This window comes from Nematostella vectensis, chromosome 2 (genome assembly GCF_932526225.1).
Source record: "Nematostella vectensis chromosome 2, jaNemVect1.1, whole genome shotgun sequence".
Lineage (NCBI taxonomy): Eukaryota > Metazoa > Cnidaria > Anthozoa > Actiniaria > Edwardsiidae > Nematostella > Nematostella vectensis.
This window is the reverse complement of record NC_064035.1, coordinates 6,208,779-6,228,329: the sequence shown is the minus strand read 5'-3', so window position 1 is coordinate 6,228,329 and position 19,551 is coordinate 6,208,779. Positions and strand designations below refer to the sequence as shown.

The window sequence follows — 19,551 nt, the reverse complement described above, 5'->3', positions numbered from 1 at the left end:
AAAGCACTGTTGGAAAGCTTGGATACCGCTGACTAGGTGCAGCTGTGTTTGACTTTGACGGGCTGTATAAAACTCAGAATAGGGGGGGAGGTATCTGTTTTCAGTCTGTTTTTGTAAATTCAGCTCCAAAAAAGTCAGGAGTCAGTGGGTTAAACCCTGGGCCAATAAGTGCTAGAAACAAGCCCAAGAGCACAGTTCTGGCCATGTATGTATGGGTAGGGATTCAACAGAACCAAAAAGAAGAAACAAAACATTGCCAAGAAACATAAGCTTGTGCTCCTTGTATTTAGAATTTCCAAATGACAGAAAACATAATTTACAAAATCTCACAAAATGAAACCTAGGAAAACCACCTAAATAGGAACCTTTAAAACCTTTGCTTACCCTTATTACATGGCTAAATCTTAATTAAGAAATCTTTTTGTTGTCCACACTAACTTGTTTTGTGATCCTTGTAACATTGAGAGAGGTGAGAATGATGCATGAAGTGTAAGGCAACATAAACAGTGGAAACAGCGGGGCCTGTGTGACTAAAACTGCCACAAGGAATGCAATGTACACAAATGACTTAGGAGCATCCCCTAATGGGTTATAGCCAAGGTGAATTAGATTCAAGCCCATCCATGTTCCAAGAACAGCTGTAGGATCTGGCACTAAACGGTAAGAGTATCCTAACCCTTGGGCCCAAACAACCAGCGATGGCATACTAATGACCAAATTAAAAACAGTAAGGGTGCAGATAGTTTGTGAAAAGTTAGAGATTCCCTTTAGTAGAGATATCAAGCGGATACTTGTTGCCCCTTGGCCTGCCCTCTCCTGCTGGCTCAGCAATGATACCTGTTTGCATGTTCTTCCAAGGAAAAATAGAAATGCTACAATGAGACCCAGTGTTCCACACAAAAATACTGATACCATGAATACTGTTAGTGATACAGCAACTTGCTTGAGTGGAAGTGATGGCTTTCTCACTAGAAGATCTTGTACATCCTGCTGCCAAAAGAACAACTTGCTGCCAAGCTTGATAAGGAGTCTACTCCATACAAATATAATAATGATGAAGAACACTGAAGTACATGCCACTAAAACAAGAGGCATCAACCAATCAAATGTCCTAAGGTCACTGATCCCAGGCAGCCAGTCATGGTGACCATCACTCCCCTGCATCACAAAAAACGGCAGAACGACTTGGGAGACAACAAAATGGACTTGAATAACCAACAACAGAACTCTTAGGCTGCGAGGTGCATTAGACATAAGGTCAAAAAATGAAGGACAGCAGACCATATCAGCAACTGAAGAGATCTGCCAAGCCAGGATGAGAAGCAGCATAGAATAAGTCCATGGAAGTACTTGAATGCCATAGAATCTGTAGATCTGACCAAGTACCTCATAAAGGTCTGGCTTGATACTCACAGTATGTGAACACTCCGGATCAAGCCAAAGATGGACCTCAGCATTTCCAACAAACCCTCTTGGCCTTGGGTGATTCAGTTTAATAAGCATTCGTATAGAACCAGAATGAGAGCTTGAATAGGAGTTCTCATTAAACCAAGGGATATTGATACGCCCAATGATAAGTGAGCTCGTCTCACAGTCTTTGGATTCAACTTGCAGTACATAAACCTTCCAAATCTTTGTTATTGAAGGGAGAGTGATGTTTACAAATATCACGTCTGCTTCAATGTCTAAGGAATTGTGACTTCTTGAAAAAAGCCATGGTACATCCAGAGAGTATTGAGATGCTGGTCTTGAATGGAACTCACTCCACAGAAGGTTGGGCATGGCAGTGAGTGGAGATGACAGTGCAAAGTGAGATATTGTTGAAAAATCCTTGAACTTTAGATAAGCAAATCTCAGAGTGGAGCCACCTGCAGGAAGCAACTGGGCAAAGTGTGACAAGTCCACAGCAGTAGCACAAGGGTGACCGGGTGCTCCATTACATGCAAACAACCAACTCTCTGATGTGTGGTTTGTCAGGATTAACAATGCATCATGAGAGATCTTCCAGTCATCAACAGGAAACACAAAAAGGTTCTGGATACCTCTTGCATTTTTTCCTGTGCCTTTTGAAACCCACAACCTGCGCTGTATAAGAACAGGGTTTAGATGCTTCAAGCCAATAACAGTATTGTCAGAGGTTACTGTGTGTATTTTTCTTGTACCAGGGTTTTGCATGAAATGGTGGCGGAACACAGTCATTCTTGTCTTCTTGTTTAACGTTATCTGTGAAGACACTGGGTCAATCATGTCAAAAAGAGCCCTGTTCACTGTTAGCACTAGCTGCTTGCACCAGCACAAGCAGAGATGGTCCACAGAGGCCCAGACTCTTGGGATTGAAGTAGTCACTGCACTAAGACCCTGAGCAAGAGGTAGCCAATTCTCAGATGAGGATATACTGGATCTAACAAGTAAATCTCTAAACCCCCCGGACACAGATACCAAAGTAACATTACCAAGAACTGAGTCTCTGCTCATATCATTAACACCCTTCTTCCACAGTTTGTTAACTTTATTATAAAATAGTCCAAGGAATGGGTCCAGATGTATTACTGGGTGGTTGTGAGGGGTTCCAAGTGTTATAATAGTATGGACCATCTTTGGGTCAAACTTTGGAAGCGTGAATAACGCACGAGCAATCAGGCCACCCATTGAATGACCAATCAATACGACTGACTTTGGAGGGGTCTTATTTCCTTTGTAGAGACGAAGAATTCGTGATACACATAATCTTACAAACTCAGTTTGCTTGTCTAACATTCCACCAAATATCCCAGAAAGTCCTTCATCTAGATCTACAGTAAAATAGTTGAATTCATATCTGCTATCTTCAGCTTTTTTGAGAGCAACTGACGCAAATGATCGTGCCTGTTTGAAGCTCCCGGCATTACCAGGAACAAACAAGACCGGTATTCCAGTTAACCGCGTGTCTTTTGAAACATCCACAATGGATTCGCCTTCGCTGTAAAGATAAAGGCCAAATCTGGGATAGAGTTTGGATGTTCCTTTGAACATAGGGATGTGGTTGTACCTTGGCCACTGAAACATGTAAGTCATCTCGCAACGGTTCTCGTCGATATTCAAAATAGCACTTCTAATCCCATTCAAAGCAATGCCAGCAAACGTCGCTAGGACCACAATGAACAGGGCCGACTGTTGCAGGCCAAACTTATTTTCTCGACTCATTTGTAAGTTAATCCCGTCGCAAATTGTAGTTTTGTACGATATGAAGAGTCTAGAGGTAGAATACGGCTATTTCATGGAATATTTTGAGGACAGATCGCTTCTTAGTGGAAACCTCAGCAAAAATCTTCTGAAACAACTCACGCTTTCTCTCGGACAAAGCTTCAAAAGGCGCGGGTACTAAGGACTTATTTTTAAAGAACCCCTCCCCCCTCAGGGCGTAATATTTCTCCTTCTAAGACAGCATGAGTTTTTTCGTATTTCTCAATTGCTTTTGGTGATTATGAAACCAAACTTTGTAGTTGATTGTTAAAGCTTTATTTGAATACGTATTGTACGATTCTTTCTATTTGATAAAAAAAACTTTGCTAATACCTACCCTGCCCTACCCTAGAGGGTATATTGGCTGCAAGGGATCTGGGAAGACTAGACCCGATACGATTCATGGTAATTCTACTAATCCCGCGTAAAAGCAAAACAAAGTTTGACAGAAAACTGAGATATAATTATCGTCGTTCCTTCTTTGTTTCGCTCTATCTTCTCTCACCCTGATGGGAAAACATGTTTAAAGCCAGACAGACGCCATAGGGTGCTAGCCATCGTGATGTCCACGAGCAGGGTTCGATATATGGTGGACGCTGACAAATCCGTCCTGGTGAACAACTTTGAGAAGCGAGGATGGATCCAATGTGCTGACGACGAAGACTGGAATTTCTACTGGTAATGTTTACTATACACCACTGAATAAGAGTGGGCTCAATTGTTCTGCGAATTACGTCACCAGTTTAAAACAAGCCTTTGGTCACCTTGATGTGATATGAAAAGCTTTCTGTTGCTAAGGCTAGGTACTTTTGGCTTTTATTGAGGAATACATATTAAAATAAAAGATTCTGAATAAAGATATAAACATCTGGAATAAACCAGAGCATCCCCCCTTCCCCCTGCTAGGGTCTTTCAATGTGGTTAAATCTTAGAGTATGGGTATACGGGTTTACTCTCTTCATTGCCTTAATTAACAACTAAATTGGTTGGAAATGATGCTTGATTTTATAATTATAATTTGATGCATATCTTTTTATAGTTATTGCATTGCATTACTCTGAGTTTAATTTGGGTAAATTTGACTAGCACAATATCAGACAGACAACAGTTAGACAACTCTTATTGTGCATAATTGTCAAATCATAGACATATTTTTGTGAAGCATGTTTACAATTTTTAAACAGAGGTATCTGCCTAATTATGATTGTCGTGTTTTCAGGGCAAGCGTTCAGACGGTGCGAACAATCTTTAATGTGGAAACAGGGTATCGCCTTGCAGATGACCAGTAAGTATACCATAACAACAGAATATCAACTTGCAGATGACCAGTAAGTATACCATAACAACACGGTGTCACCTTGCAGATGACCAGTAAGTATACCATAACAACAGAATATCAACTTGCAGATGACCAGTGAGTATACCATAACAACAGAATATCAACTTGCAGATGACCAGTAAGTATACCATAACAACAGAATATCAACTTGCAGATGACCAGTGAGTATACCATAACAACACGGTGTCACCTTGCAGATGACCAGTAAGTATACCATAACAACACGGTGTCACCTTGCAGATGACCAGTAAGTATACCATAACAACAGGGTGTCACCTTACAGATGACCAGTAAGTATACCATAACAACAAAAGGGTGACACCTTTTAGATGACCAGTAAGTATACTATTACAACAGAGTATCACCTTTCAGATGACTAGTGCATGATAATGACAACAGGGTATCACCTAGTGGATGACTAGTGAGTATACCATGACAGGGTGTATCACCTTGCAGATGACCAGTGGTTATGCCATGTAGTAAAGGTTGTCTGAGTTTTAACTAATGAGAGAGCAACAAAGCCACTGTATATACAAACCAATTACTAATATTTTTTTTCTTTAGAGTTATCAATCACTTCCCAAACCATTATGAGCTAACAAGAAAAGACTTAATGCTGAAGAACATCAAGAGGTATCGCAAGGAGCTAGAAAAAGAAGGGAACCCATTGGCTGAAAAAGATGAGGCAGGGCGATATCTCTACTTAGGTGAAACATGCAGCCTAAATTTTCTAGGAATAAATGCTTATGTATGGTTAGTTTGGCTACTTCAAGAGGGAAATGAATTTCTTGTTGATGCTTAACTTGTTTCTCAAAACTTCTCAAACTTTCCATCTGATCGCAGATTTCATCCCTGTGACGTTCGTCCTACCTGCAGACTATAACTTGTTTGTTGAGGAATTTAGAAAGAATCCATCCAGCACTTGGATTATGAAGCCCACAAACCGATGTAAATACTTTGATTTGTATTGACACCAAAACAAAATTCTTGAACTTGCAGTCAGATTCCTTGCATTCAATACCGAAAATTCCAGGTCTCTTTTTGTAATTTTGCATATTCATTCAAGAGTTATTCAAAAATGTAAAAAAAAATGGTCATGACATCTGGCTCCTTTTAACCTAGCATGGTGATAATGGTATACATTAAAATCATGATTTCATGGTCCAGTGAATAATAAAATATATAGGAAATAATCATGTTCTAACCTATGTCATATTCACAGCCCAAGGAAAAGGCATATTTATCATCAATAAGCTGTCACAGCTCAAAAAGTGGTCTAAAGACAGTAAGGGAACAGCGTAAGTGTGATGTTTAGAACATACTGTTGACCACATATCACTTATTGCCCTGGGTCTTTTGATTGAAATAGATGAGGAATGTGTGCTTTCCTTTTTGTAGAATGATTCACACTGGCAAAGACTCATACATGATCTCAAGATATATTGACAACCCCTTGTTAATTGGGGGCAAAAAGTTTGATCTGCGAATCTATATCCTCGTTACTTCGTACCGGCCCTTAAAAGCATATGTGTAAGTACCAAGAAGTGCTTTTATTATTACTCAATTTTATACTTTATCTTTTTAATGAAATGTGAGACCCATGTTTGTAGGTACCAGCATGGTTTCTGCAGATTCTGCACTGTACAGTACAATGCAGATCTTAGTGAGCTGGACAATGTTTTTATTCATCTGACAAATGTGGCAATTCAGAAACATGGGGTTAGTAACGAATGTCTCAATTTCTCACATTACAAAATATATTTTAAAAATAATAATAATCTCACAAAAAAATATGCTCATATATTTTTTTTGATCCATTAATGAGAACAGGATAAAGTGGTTTACAAAAACCCTTGAAATACTATATAGTTTATTTAGTACTAATACACTGTAATCTGTTTGTTTTCTTTTGTTCTAACCCGACTATTACACTTTAACAATTACATTTTGTTGCATGAGATTTTGAAAACCACTCTTAATATATCAATGTTGAGTGAGGAAACTACTCCATTCCCGAGTCGTTTTGCCCCAAACAATTGATAAACTTGACTGAATGTGTCAACTTTTTGTTCAAAATTGTTTTGAAAATTGCCAGGAGCCAAGTTTTACTAGCAAATATTTAAAGTGTGTACAATATAGAAATATGAAGAGAAGGAAAATAACAATGGAAAAATTGCTATGCATGAAATACCTATGTTACCTTATGTTCTAATTTGCTAATTTTTGGTCATTTTGATTAAACATCAGGATGACTACAATCCTATTCATGGAGGAAAATGGACAGTTAAAAACCTTCGCCTATTTCTAGAAGGTACAAGAGGAAAAGAAGTAAGTGGAACCATCCCTTTTTCGTGCATGTGGTTTAGAAAGAACACATGGTGGAAACTGTGAAACTTAAAGATGGCCATGTATATATTAAAAAATAGAAACAAAACACTTTTTTTTTCTTGTAAATTCTGCCATTTGAAGGTGACAGACAAGTTGTTTGATGACATTAACTGGCTGATGGTCCACTCTCTAAAAGCTGTCCAGGTACAAGTAGTATACCAAAGATTATCTGTGCTCCTCCGATATATTCCAACCTTCACAAAGAACACCACTTTTTCTATGAGAACAAACCCCAACATTCAACCAGCAATTCTGCAAGAATACAGAACAATGTCTTCCAACACCACGTACCATCATTTTTAACATCTTGAACATGGTGTACGAACCATGCAACATGGTGTACAAATAGCCTAAAGCATTTTTTTAACCCAGCTCGGTATCATGCAATATGGTCCAGAATAACATAACTTTGTTGGGCCTAGGGAAGAAGTAATTATACACGATTGTTACTTAATTTTAACTAGCCATTCGTTTTGCTCATAGGGTGTCATTGCCAATGATAGGCACTGCTTTGAATGTTATGGGTAAGATTTGATTTAAGTGCTTTAAGAAAGTTAAATATTCTATTTTATAAAAGTTAATCTTAAGAGATTTGTTTTGTGGCTCACAGGGGCATGGTATTTTTTTCTTCATGGCAAAACTTTATTTCTTAACAGCTAAACTTTTTTTCTTCATGGCAAAACTTTATGGCTTCACAACAAACTTTGGTTCTTCATAGCGAACGTTTTGCCCTGGAGGATAAAAGTTTTGCTGTGAAGATATAAGTTTTCCCTGTGAAAAAAAAAAAAAACATTTGCTGTGCCCCTGTGGGCCACCTTAGCTTTGTGAGCAACTTCTTAAATTTATGCTTTCTGTTTAGGTATGACATCATTATTGATGACAACCTGAAGCCATGGCTAATAGAGGTAAAATATGATATATAAAATGAAAATAGTTAAGTTATTTTTCCATAAAAAAAATAATCCTATAACAGAATAATAACAGACTAATGAATATGGCTCACAATAAAATGGTACTCTGTTAAATACAAACATTTGTCAGAGCTCAGTATGAGTTTTTGTTTTGTAACTGATTCACTTCCTCTTTACCTGTACAGGTTAATGCTTCACCGTCGCTGACATCCACAACAAGTGCAGACAGAATCATGAAGTACAATTTAATTCATGACACCCTAAATATCGCAGTGCCAAACGGGGAGATCCCAGAGTAAGTCCCAGGGATGGAGTCTTAGTACATACAGGAAAATGAAGTTGACAGATTTTAATTTCGCAGTGTCAGATGGAGCAAGCTGCCTTCAAAAGATGCACTGGGTAGCTATGATATTCTGTAAGTAAATTCACTGTTCATTGTTTGAAAGTACTTTTGGTACTAATCAATTCGTCACCCCTATCAACCACAAACAAAAAATACTAATATTTCTTGCCTTGATTATTTGAATTTTCTTTGAACACTTGGTACTTGATGTTTCAAATAATTGGAAATACAAACCTATTGTAAATTTACACCTTGTTTTTTTTACTATAAAAACTAAGCCAATTTTTACCCATATTATAATGCTGAAGTGTTGTTTGCTATAGATATGATACATTTCACAATTCATTGACTTCAGTATATACCATACATTTGAAACTCAAAAACTATAAAAAAAATAAGACACTATTCTTACTACAATTCTAAAATTTAAGTGTTGCTTCCATAGATATGATGAGGAATTGGCTCAACAAGATGCTGTTGACAGAGATTTGAAATCACGTACAGGACAGGGTTCTGGTAGAAATACAAAGGACACTAAGACAAAACCTGCAACCTGGAAATAGTCGGTTAGAACAAATTAGCATTCCTGCTTTACATATGTGGAAAGAGTACATCTCAATCAGTGATTAAAACTGTACAAAACACAAATGTCTTCTCTTGATAAAATTTGCTTGAAAAAACTTTTACAAAATCCCTCAATACATGCTAGAGGATCCAGCGCTTTTTTTTCCTGGCCATGAAAATACTCCTTTGGGAGCACTTGCAAATTACACTGGATCTTCGAGCATGCCCTCAATATTGCCCTTAGCACCTAGACTTTTCCTTGGTCGGAGGCTATGAGAAAGTAGGTTGGGAAATATATAAACTGTTAAAGCTCATTTTAGTTCCAAGCTTTCAGTAAGCAAACCCCCTTCAAATAAGTGCACCCCCTTAACCCAAAAAATTAATGTAAGGTGAACTTGTTAGAATCCCTCAACACAAATAACCAGGATTGCTATTATTTAGTGGAAGTCCACATTTCTTTTTTTCCTCATTTATATGATGGCTTAAACTAGAGGGTCTCCAGACCTCAGTAAACTGCAGCTCTTTAATTTCTATGTTATTATTTCTAATGCAGTTTACAGTCCTCATTGTTTCATTACTTGTTGTCTTGACTACAAGTCTATTACTCAATGGCCTTTCAGGACCTTGTTGTCAGCAAAACCTTGCTGGGAAGGGGTACCCATTGGGCATACAAGCAGTTTGTCCATCGTATTGCTACTTTGCTTTTGTTGTGACTGACAATTTTTCATCTGCCACAGCCCAGTAATTCTTATCATATTCAAGTCTAAGGTTCATTGTTTCCCCGCTTACACTTTCAGGTTCCTCAATGTGCTGCTCTGCTAGTGCGGTGAGCTGGGCACTAACATCCTTCTTGATAGAGAGAAAATCAGCTTCATTCACTGTCTGGTCACATACTTTCTCTGCAAAATCAACACCTCCACAAACATGCTCAATTCTGGCAGTGAGGTCAATCTCCTTAGCTGTTAGCTGGTTGCTATCCTTCTGAAAGACCAACTGGATTTCCGTTTTAAGCCTAATGCGTAAATTTTGCAGAATAGTAATCTGTTTATCAATGAACTGGTCAACCACTTCATTCATGGAATGCTTTTTCAATTCCACTTTTCTCATAGCTGCCCTGACAGAAGCAAGATGTTCGTTGAGATCATTTCCCATTTTACTAACTTCATCAATTTTACCTTTAATGATTTTCTTTTCACGGTCAGCAACAAAGTCAGTGAAGTTGTAGTCATGTCCTTTGTGGTCAACAATCAAGCAGTCCTTGCAAATTAGGCAATCACATGTATCACAAAATAGCTTTATGACTTCTCCCTTGTGCTTGAGGCAATACAATGGCTGTTTCATAATGAAGCCTCCATTTAGCACCTCATCAAGACTGGCAATGTGGTGATGCTGGGTGGCACGCATGCGCTTATGGCTTGCAATGCACGCCTCACACACCAGTTCGCCACAGTCAGTACAACCTCCCTTGGCGTGATCTTGACTTGTACACATCTGACATTGGGGTTTTGCTGACTTGGAGCCATTGGTAACAACAGAAAGAAGAGTGTTCATCAGGAAGTTGACTTTTAGAGAAGATACTTCTGCAGGTGATACCTGTATACATAATTATGAGTGCAGAATTATTAGTGATGATTTTTAAGATAATGAAGATAAGGATAATTATTAATTGGTGTTGTCGAGGGTGTTTTCGATTATGATGTTTGTAATATAAAGCGGTGGAAACAACGCTGATCAGGATGATTTAGATGAACATGGATTACCTGTACCACCATCTTGCACTGTGGACATGGCCATTTACCCTCGGTTTTATAACGAGAAGCCAGACCAACTAAGCATTCATAACAAAAGGTATGAAGACATGGAAGGACACGTGGGTCTTTAAATCGTTCCAGGCAAATGGGGCATTCCACTTCTTTTTGAAGTCTCTCTTCTATATTTGTCTTGTCCATCCTGACTTGGTAGTCCAGCCTGCAATGACAGAACGTTTATATAGGCAGCAAAATAGCGCACTATCAGCGGCTGTGTGTCCGGTTAAATTATATGAGCAACTTTACCTTGCACGACTTACTTGGACCTTTCTTACTCACACTTCCGCCTTGTTTACGTCTGATCATAGGAGCATGACCCAGCAGGCTTTGCGGGCATTTTTTCGGATTAAAAAAATCAGTGAGATGAAATTTGGAGTCGTTCGTGAGGTTTAGCAAGCGAGCGGAGGTACAGCGATCACTATTGGAAGTCAAATCAGACACGAATTTGGATCGAAGCGGGTACTCAGTAGTAGTATTTGGTACTCGGTAGTAGTATTTGGTACTCGGTAGTAGTAGCAGGCTCTGCGGGCCGCGGGTTCTAAGAACGAGATTGCTAAAGGTCTTGCTTGACCCACGGCTTTAGGATAATTTGACTCCGAAATGCCTCCGCCACCTGGTAAATGAGTAACTCGAACCCCAGAGTTGCTTTTTTTCCCTTCCCCATTGTTCGTAACAGACGAACAATGTTTTTTCTTATTAGCTAGCATTTTATTTTCAAGGATAATCGTTTTCGGATTAAAAAATCAGTGAGATGAAATTTGGAGTCGTTCGTGAGGTTTAGCAAACGAGCGGAGGTCCAGCGATCACTATTGGAAGTCAAATCAGACACGAATTTGGATCGAAGCGGGTACTACTCAGTATCTTTATTAGAAGGGTAATCGAATATTCAATGCTGACAAGAATAATATCATTGGCAAGACTTTAAGTGCAAGTTTTAATAGTGCATATGTAAACACAACTTGACGTATATATATGTCATTCTCTTCGTTTGAATATTGCTTTTTCTCTCCCTCTTATCTCCTCTTTATCTCGGATATTTTTGCTATGGTGGTCTCTGCTTATTCCTAGTCACAGTCACCATCTTGAAAGAATAACCGGCAAAGTTAGAATATTTTTAGTAGAGGGAAGTGTAATCTATTTGTTCAGCCACGCAAAGCTCCGAAGCGTAACTCCGGAATTTACAACGAAATAAACATAAAACAGGTGCTTCAGGGGCTAGAGACAGTGTTCCGTATGACTATCTTAGCACGTGATCGACATGTTCCTTCCAGGCGGTGATCCATGTCAGGGGTGGATCCAGGTTTTTGAGTGAGTAGTTTCCACCGTGGAAGCACGGGTGGCCTAGTGTGTTAGCGCGTTGGCCTCTCACCGCTGTGGCCCAGGTTCGAATCCTGGCTCAAACTGGGGATTTTTTCCGGGTTTCTGCCTTGAATCGAATTTGTCACAAGTGAGTTGAAGTTATTCTCCCGTGTTTCCAGTCTTCTCGGATAAGGACACTAAACCGGAGGTCCCGTCTCTTCAAGCTGTACTACACTAAACCTGAACCGAAGGGACGTAAAAGAACCACTGGGGACGCAATAAACCCTCTGGCAGTGACCACCCCCAGTGACAGTGCTTGCTTAATGCCTCCTAGTATTAGCGAAAGCTACTTATAGGAGTAATAAATAAATCAAATCAACGAAACACCAACAATAGGGGTGTTTGGGGGCATGCTCCCCCAAGAAAATTTGAAATTTCAAGCTCTATAAATGCCATTTTCTGCATTTTCAGAAAAGTTAATTACCCCAAAAAGAACAAAAAAACATGCTATCATAAAGGCAAAAAAAGTTTTATTTTGTTGAAGGTGGTACATGGAACACCTTGCTCTACAAAAAGTTTCTGGTATCCAAACCGGTGCCACTGGTCTATGTCCAATATAGCTGCCTACTAACTGTCTTTGAGCAGAAGGAAAAATGGTACTTATAGATGGCAAGCCTGTGGTTGGTCCTTGGTCCAGGAGTTTTCAAGATAATAAGAAAAAAAAAATCCAATATTAATATCATATGTCATATACAAAAGATATGTACAAATTATAGACAATATAATTTGAATAAAAACTCCCCTTTTTCATCCTTGGGGACTGCAGTAACTGGAGCTCTGGAGAAAAATGCAACATTAATATCAAGTTATAAAAATGAGAAGTACTAAATGATTATAAAATATATATATAATTTGAAAAATACTCCCCTTTTTTATCATTTGAAACTGCAGCTTCTGGAGCACAGGGAAATGTTTGTAAACCATTTGAGCTTTACATGAAATCCCAGTGTCAATAGAAAAATTGAAATAATCACTAAATAAAAAAAACATCTAGAAATGACTTTTTAAGAAAGTTATACAGGCACCAGTTTGAGTTTCTGTAGCTGTTATCCATCAGTTTAAGGGTAAGACCCAGATGGAACATAACTCACAAGCCCTCTAGAAACAGATGGTGCAAAAATTTAAGTTAATATGTTTGCCATTCTCATTCTCCTAGGGTGCAATTGAGCAAATAAATCTATTATTCTGTCCAGGTCTAAATCCATGTCTTTGTGGGTATACATTAGTGCCAGCCCATTCAATCTGTCCTCAGTCATTGTGCTTCTCAAATAGGTTTTAAGATTTCGAAGGGATGAAATGGATCTCTCACAAGAAGCAGATGAAATTGGAAGTGTGATCAGGATCTTTAACATGAAATAAATATTGACATATGCATCTGTCAATATCCTCCAGTGTAGCCTAAGAGTGTCTGGAATCACTTCTCCTCTGTTATCCCTCCCCTTTCATAATCTCTCCCATAATAAAAGCTCTGCCTGTAAACCTATATAATTTGACATGTCCTGTCTGTAATAGTTACAAAATTCTAAAACATTAGGCTTCCAGTCATCAGTAGCAATCAAAACAGAGGGTATGATCGAAATAACTTTGTAGCAGATAAATACATCATCCTTGAATCTAGAATCGAGCTGCTCGAGTACATGGTCTAGGAAAACTCTGGTCAGATTTATCTTGTTAATAGTCTTCAGGATTTGAAGCAGGAGCATTGGGTCTATGTGTCTGTCTCTGAGCTACCCTTGGCATATCTGGTTGTACATCTACTTGTCTTGCGATAGTCACTGCATCCTGGTACAGTTCATGGTGTGTGGCATCAATGTCATTGCTCATTTCTGTGAGAACTGATATCAGAAGAGCAAGTTCTTCTTTAGCTTTCAGGATATCCATAGCTTTACTTTGCAGCTTCACTGTAAGTCGCTTAGTTAGTGCCAAAATATGTCTGACAATAACAATAGCAACAATAAAGGAAAAGTTGATAGCATTAAGTAATGATTGGGCATCTTGTCTGCTGGTAGGATTCCAGTTGGTATTTTCATGCTTGTGTCTGTTCATTGAGATATCTTCTAGTGTAGCTGTGACTGGATGGGAAGCTCAACTATTCAGTCCATAGCATCTATCCTTTCAATCCATCGGGTGCGGCATACATTAATTAAAGCAGTGTGGGTTTTTTTTTTGTTTTTGTTTTTTTGCAAAAGTTCTATGATCTTGAATTCTAAATGTTCTTGTCGCTTGGGAGAGTTGTCAAAAAATTAAAAAAGCTTTCGCACAACATCCATCATGTTTCTGACATTTGGTATTTGGCAGGTATTGGCAATACACAAATTCAGCTGGTGATTCATGCAATGGACAAAAATTGCCTTCTCATGTTCTGCTCTGATTAACGAGGAGGCTCCATTAAGTCGTCCAGCCATATTGCCAGCGCCATCATAACATTGGCCACGACAGTCTTCCATCATCAATCCTAAGTCTACTACAGCTGCAGTTATAAGGTCTTTGATGGCCTCTCCTGTTGTTCCCTCCTTACAAATATAAAATCCAATAAATTCTTCTCTGAAGTTTTTGGTTGAGTCGAGAAATCTAATCACAACAGAAAGATTTTCTTTGTTTGCTATATCAGCCGCTTCATCTGCCATTACAGAAAAATATTTACTATCCCTCATTTCTTGAGATAAATTATTTAAAATATGAGCACCAACAGTTGATATCATTTGATTCTGGATGGTCTTTGAAATGTATGTGGCATTTCTTGGTGCATTTTCTAGGTGCTGCTCCAGTATTTGGTCACCACTATCTACCCGGAATTCAAGCAGTGCCTGGAAATTACCAGCTAGGGCAGCATTAGTGGGGTCACTATCCCTCAAGCCCCTGAGTGGGATATTGTTTTTCCCACAGAAAATAATTGTTTTAAAAAGGGACCTAAGGATCTCACGGTTTCTAGCAATTTGCTGTTGAACGATGTTATTTAACTGCAGATTTATCGGGACAGCGTCTGTTCGCATCATTTTCTTAAATTCTTCTATAGCAATCATAGAAAATTTGTGAATTTCACAATTTCATTGCGCGTGTTTTGTAAAGCCCGAAGCGGCCGAAGTCCAATTTGTAAGAGGAGACTTCAATAATTTGTCTAACTTACTAGCGTTTCGCCCACACTGAACTCCGAAACAAACACAAGCTAAGCAAAACACTCCATTGTAATATTTAGAGTAGGCTAGCCATGGATATTTCTTTAGCCAGTTTAAAACAAACTTGCGAGATTTTCCATTCTCTATTGACACTGGGAAATCGAAAAGCTCACCTGGTTTCCATACATTTTCGATGAATTTCAACTTGTCCTGAGGCGAATAGCTGGCGATCTTGTCGAAGACTAAGCCAATGTCGTAGGGAGAACAATCCTCCTTCCGACAGACAGGAGCACGAGCCATAAAGAGTAAAAACTAGTGCAATTTGTTAACTAATTCCTTCGTAAACTCCGATACAAGTACTGAGACTCTAGTGAAGCCAAACGAAAGAAGACCGTTGGGGGAGGTACAGACCCTTTTATACTTTTGTCGATAGTTTCCGCGGTGGTTTCCAAGTGAGTTAGCCAATCAAAAATGGTTTTGAGTGAGTTCCAACACAATGAAAAAAATTCCAGCCAATCGCGCGAGGTTTTGAGTGTGTTCCAGGGCTAACTATAATAACACCTCACCCACCCCCTCGCTTGCAAATTGGTGACAATATTTTCCGATCTTATCCGACGGATTTCCGAAGGTTCCCGAAAAGTAATCGAAGCTCAAATCCAAAGCTCGTGATCCAGGGCGCTCCGTGAAGTCGCATAAGAATAATAAAGACGATAAGGCATCTTTTTACGTGTTTAATTTAATTAAAAACCAAAAATACAGGAGATCGAATGATTTCCACAGACAAGCCAATAGTTTCTAGGGATATCGGAGTATTTTTTAAAAAGCCATTTAAGTTCAAAATAACTTGGTCTGAAAAACTTTGAGTGTGTTCCGGAACTCACGTAAACTACCCTGGATCCACCCCTGCATGTGGACTCCCAACAGCTTGGTACACTCGATCCTCTTCAAACATGTATCCCCGCATGTTATTTGGAGTTGCCGCTCGTCGAGGCTGTGGTGTCGGGACATCTGCGAGGTTGAGATCAGCATCCAGTTGCTCTTGCTTGAATTGACTGCAAGGTTACATTCCATTGAGTACTCCTTAAGGCCACTTATGGCTCGATTTATGTCCTCGGCCGAAGCGTCAAGGTCACATGGCTTGGAATTGACGAAGAATGTTGTGTTGTCAGCGTATTGATAACAATCGCAGTCCAACCCATTCTGAAGGTCAGTAACATAGAGATTAAAGATTATAGGACCCAGTATTGAGCCTTATGGAACTCCGAAATCCACCGTTGCCAACTCCGATTTCCTGTCGTCAATCTGGACAAGCTGTTTTCTTTTTGAGTCAAGTAGTTAACCATCCATAATAGAAATTGCTTTGAAACCCCAGTCCATGCATTTTGGTGACTACTGCTTTGAACTGGACGGTATCAAAGGCTTTGCTGTAATCGGCCCATACCAATAGGGTGATTTAGATCCACGACGCCGGCAAGAGGACGCCGCCTCGCGCACGTTCGATTGCGCGCGCAAGCTAATTTTTGCCGGCGTCCCGTCCTGAAGAGGCCGTGAAAAAGCATGGTGAAAACACAGGCTTACCAATCTCTCAGTCAGTCTCCAGTCAATCCCAGTAACTAGCTCGAATATTTTCACGATTGATCACCTCCTGTAATTGTCCTATAATTGTCTTATATCCTAGAATAAAGGTCACAATAAACTCTCATTGCTTTGTGATGTGTATTTATTCAGAATAAGCGGTATTTCTAACGTTTGAGCAGTTAAGGGCCGTTGAGGGATTCCGCATTACTATATACCTATAATCTTTTTATAGGTATATAGTAACGCGGAATCCCGCAACTGCTCAAACGTTAGCTTATTCTGAATAAATACACATCACAAAGCATCTGATACTCACAAATAACGCTAAAATGTTTCATATGTTTTTAAAACTGAAAGCCAATCCTTCCACATTCCTTTTGTTTGTCCATTACTGCAATTCCTTGGGGTTCCTTTCGGGGACTCCTGGGGATTGTTTAGGGTCCCGGGGTCAGTTGGGGAACTTTTGGGGATCGTTTGGGGTCCTGGGATTGTTTCGGGTCCTGGGATCATTTCGGGTCCTGTACAAAACTCAACCAAGCAGTGTTCTCAGTACAACATTTAAAATAAAATTCTAAAGAACTTGCAAAGGAGCTTACATATGGCATATTCAAGTTAAGACAACAAACATCCTTCAGTCATCACAGCCTTCATCTGTTCTGTTCATGCTATACCATACGAGCTACAAGCAGCAACAACTTAAAAGGAGGGAAATCAAGTGCAGTTAAAAATACTTCAATGTGGTGGCAGCCCTGAGGACCCGCTAAAAATCAGTTTTTAGCAGCCTAATATCCAAGTGAACAAGTCAGCGTTTTATCTGGGACATTCCGTTGGAAAAACCGAAGAAAAACAGGAAAAAAACTGTGGGAGACACGGTCCGCTCGACACTCTGCACAAAAACTCAACCTCAGCGAGTATAGTTCAAGTCAAGGAACAACATACCGCCGACTTCAATTCACCGAGCTGGAAAGAAACACAAGAACCACAGACAGCTACCACACACTGGGAAGTACAATCTACATCGACTTAACAGCTGAGTTGATTTATTCAAAGAGTATTTTCCGTAAATAAGCTTACAAAGACAAGCTTACCGTTGTCAGATGCCAGGACGGGCTTGAAGCAGTCTTGCAAAGCGACAGCAGCGGTAACCGGCTCCCAATCGCCTTCGCTTCACGCTCTCTAAACGACACGGAGAAGCGATACGCAGTCATCAAGAAGGAGGCGCTGGCCGCCACGTGGGCATGTGAAAAGTTCTCAGACTACATCCTTGGGACACCATTCACCCTAGAAACGGACCACCGCCCACTGGTACACCTTCTCTCAAGCACAGACCTCTTTAAGCTGCCCCCGAGGGTTTTGAGGTTTCGCCTCCGAATGGCCAGGTATTCACCAGATGTCACCTACGTGCAAGGAGTGCACCAAAACACAGCGGACGCCCTGTCCCGTGCGCCCACTAGCAGTCCCACTCCCCAGGACTTAAGTGCACCAGTCCCTTAGATTCAACTGAGGGGTTCCAAATAAGAAATTTCAAAATCGCTCAAAATTGGTTTAAAGTTAGCCCCTGGTTCCCTTATCATGGTTAAAAAGTTTGAGTTACATACATTAAATATTTTTTGAGAAATTCCGAATTTACGGTTTTGCCTATAAAATCGCCGATTTGGGGGCATTTTTTACCTTGCGTAAAAAATCGCAAAATATTCTTTAAATATACGCGGAATTAAAAATAGCGATACAGATCCTTAGAAAGAAGTTGATAAGGTATAAATCGAGTGGTTTCTTTACTTTTTCCGGCAAAAAAAGTATATTTTATTGCTGTCTAAACATGTCAATAAAAAATGTCGACTTGAATAATAGTCTAAATTAGGGGCTTATAAAACCGATGGTACATGGATTTTCGCAGAAATTTTGCACTTTGAGCAAAGATTGGTGTTATTTCTTTCTATTCAGCAAAGAAAAAAATTGGGGAATCAAATTCCCGAATTATAATGAAGCCGAACGCAACCCCATGTCGAGCTCAAATAACACGCGATTTTTTTAACAGCCGTCTTTATTAGATACACATACCTGTTTGAACAGGAGACAAATCACAGAAAATAAACTCTACCCTTGCTGTATACTAATCTCAGATGCTGTATAATTGTCTTGGTTCATTCTTGGAAGTTACTGGAAGTCAATAAAGACATTACAATGAAAAATATTTGCTATTTTGTACAGATTTCAGTTAAGAACGCCTGCCGGAATGGCAAACTTTGAAGGATTTGTTTGGGTTTTAAAGTTTCTTTACGCTCCATTAAAGTAAAAGATATTCAAGTACGTCAGTTCTTATCTTCTCCCAAGATGTTTCTGGGAAAAAGGCCGATTTATGAGATTAATTTCAATGCAAAGGTCAAGTAATTGAACACGAGTCTGGTTTCAGATGACAACTGATCAGCGGTCTACCAGATGAGAATGCGTGAATTTCCAAAGGAAACCCGATATAAAGAATAGTTCAACTAGTCGGCTTGCAGTTTTTATTTTAGATTGTTTCTTATTTTATGTTCTTCATTCTAAAAAAAAACATATTAATGATGCCAAAATTATTTCAAAAATTTATATGGGATATGTATATGCGTATGCAATACTTGACATTATCGTGTCACTCACAGCAGGCAAGAGACCATGATGTATCATGGTCTCTTGCAGCAGGACATCACCCGAAAGTATGAGATATCTCTTCTCAGCTGGCTCGCCTATGTTGTGAAAGCGTAATTCTAGATAGGAAACACCAATCTAAGAATAAAACACAAATACCACAAGCAAACATGCTTCGTTGACATAAAGGCATAAGCTGGAAGAATTGTCACACTCCCTCAAAGCGGCATCCTGTTACAGTAACACCTCCGTCAGCCACAAAAGGCTTTAGGGCAACACAAAGAGATCCCATTAA

The 19,551-nt window shown here is 39.4% G+C and overlaps 3 protein-coding genes and 1 long non-coding RNA gene across 8 annotated transcripts; 1 reads left to right on the top strand and 3 right to left on the bottom strand.

Moving 5' to 3' along the window:
• Positions 1 to 266: 266 nt before the first annotated feature.
• On the bottom strand, positions 267 to 3,337 carry LOC5517939 (GPI inositol-deacylase). The gene has a single exon (XM_001637816.3). It carries the CDS (start codon positions 3,181 to 3,183, stop codon positions 409 to 411), a length of 2,775 nt encoding a protein of 924 aa, XP_001637866.3. The 5' UTR covers positions 3,184 to 3,337; the 3' UTR covers positions 267 to 408.
• A 281-nt stretch (positions 3,338 to 3,618) lies between these two features.
• Positions 3,619 to 8,851, top strand: LOC116601534 (polyglutamylase complex subunit TTLL1). 3 transcript variants are annotated; one of them, XM_048723293.1, is made up of 14 exons: positions 3,619 to 3,900; positions 4,442 to 4,507; positions 5,126 to 5,268; positions 5,405 to 5,509; positions 5,784 to 5,859; positions 5,960 to 6,091; positions 6,172 to 6,280; positions 6,809 to 6,889; positions 7,031 to 7,093; positions 7,433 to 7,473; positions 7,809 to 7,854; positions 8,046 to 8,155; positions 8,222 to 8,275; positions 8,649 to 8,851. In XM_048723293.1, exons 1-14 carry the CDS (start codon positions 3,785 to 3,787, stop codon positions 8,764 to 8,766), a joined length of 1,260 nt encoding a protein of 419 aa, XP_048579250.1. In that variant the 5' UTR covers positions 3,619 to 3,784; the 3' UTR covers positions 8,767 to 8,851. The 3 variants fall into 3 exon arrangements, with proteins under 3 accessions (XP_048579250.1, XP_048579251.1, XP_048579252.1); XM_048723294.1 differs by lacking the exon at positions 7,031 to 7,093; XM_048723295.1 differs by lacking the exons at positions 3,619 to 3,900; positions 4,442 to 4,507 and adding an exon at positions 4,582 to 4,765.
• Positions 8,852 to 9,203: 352 nt separating this feature from the next.
• On the bottom strand, positions 9,204 to 11,858 carry LOC5497384 (E3 ubiquitin-protein ligase TRIM33). Of its 3 annotated transcripts, none has more exons than XM_048723296.1 (3): positions 10,822 to 11,858; positions 10,528 to 10,735; positions 9,204 to 10,360 (listed from the first exon to the last, which is right to left on the bottom strand). In XM_048723296.1, exons 2-3 carry the CDS (start codon positions 10,714 to 10,716, stop codon positions 9,461 to 9,463), a joined length of 1,089 nt encoding a protein of 362 aa, XP_048579253.1. In that variant the 5' UTR covers positions 10,717 to 10,735; positions 10,822 to 11,858; the 3' UTR covers positions 9,204 to 9,460. The 3 variants fall into 3 exon arrangements, with proteins under 3 accessions (XP_048579253.1, XP_048579255.1, XP_048579254.1); XM_048723298.1 differs by having other exon boundaries at positions 10,836 to 11,858; XM_048723297.1 differs by having other exon boundaries at positions 10,528 to 11,858.
• A 529-nt stretch (positions 11,859 to 12,387) lies between these two features.
• On the bottom strand, positions 12,388 to 18,099 carry LOC125560913. The gene is made up of 2 exons (XR_007306953.1): positions 15,224 to 18,099; positions 12,388 to 12,711 (listed from the first exon to the last, which is right to left on the bottom strand). It is a non-coding gene; the product is annotated as an uncharacterized LOC125560913 (long non-coding RNA).
• Positions 18,100 to 19,551: the final 1,452 nt, after the last annotated feature.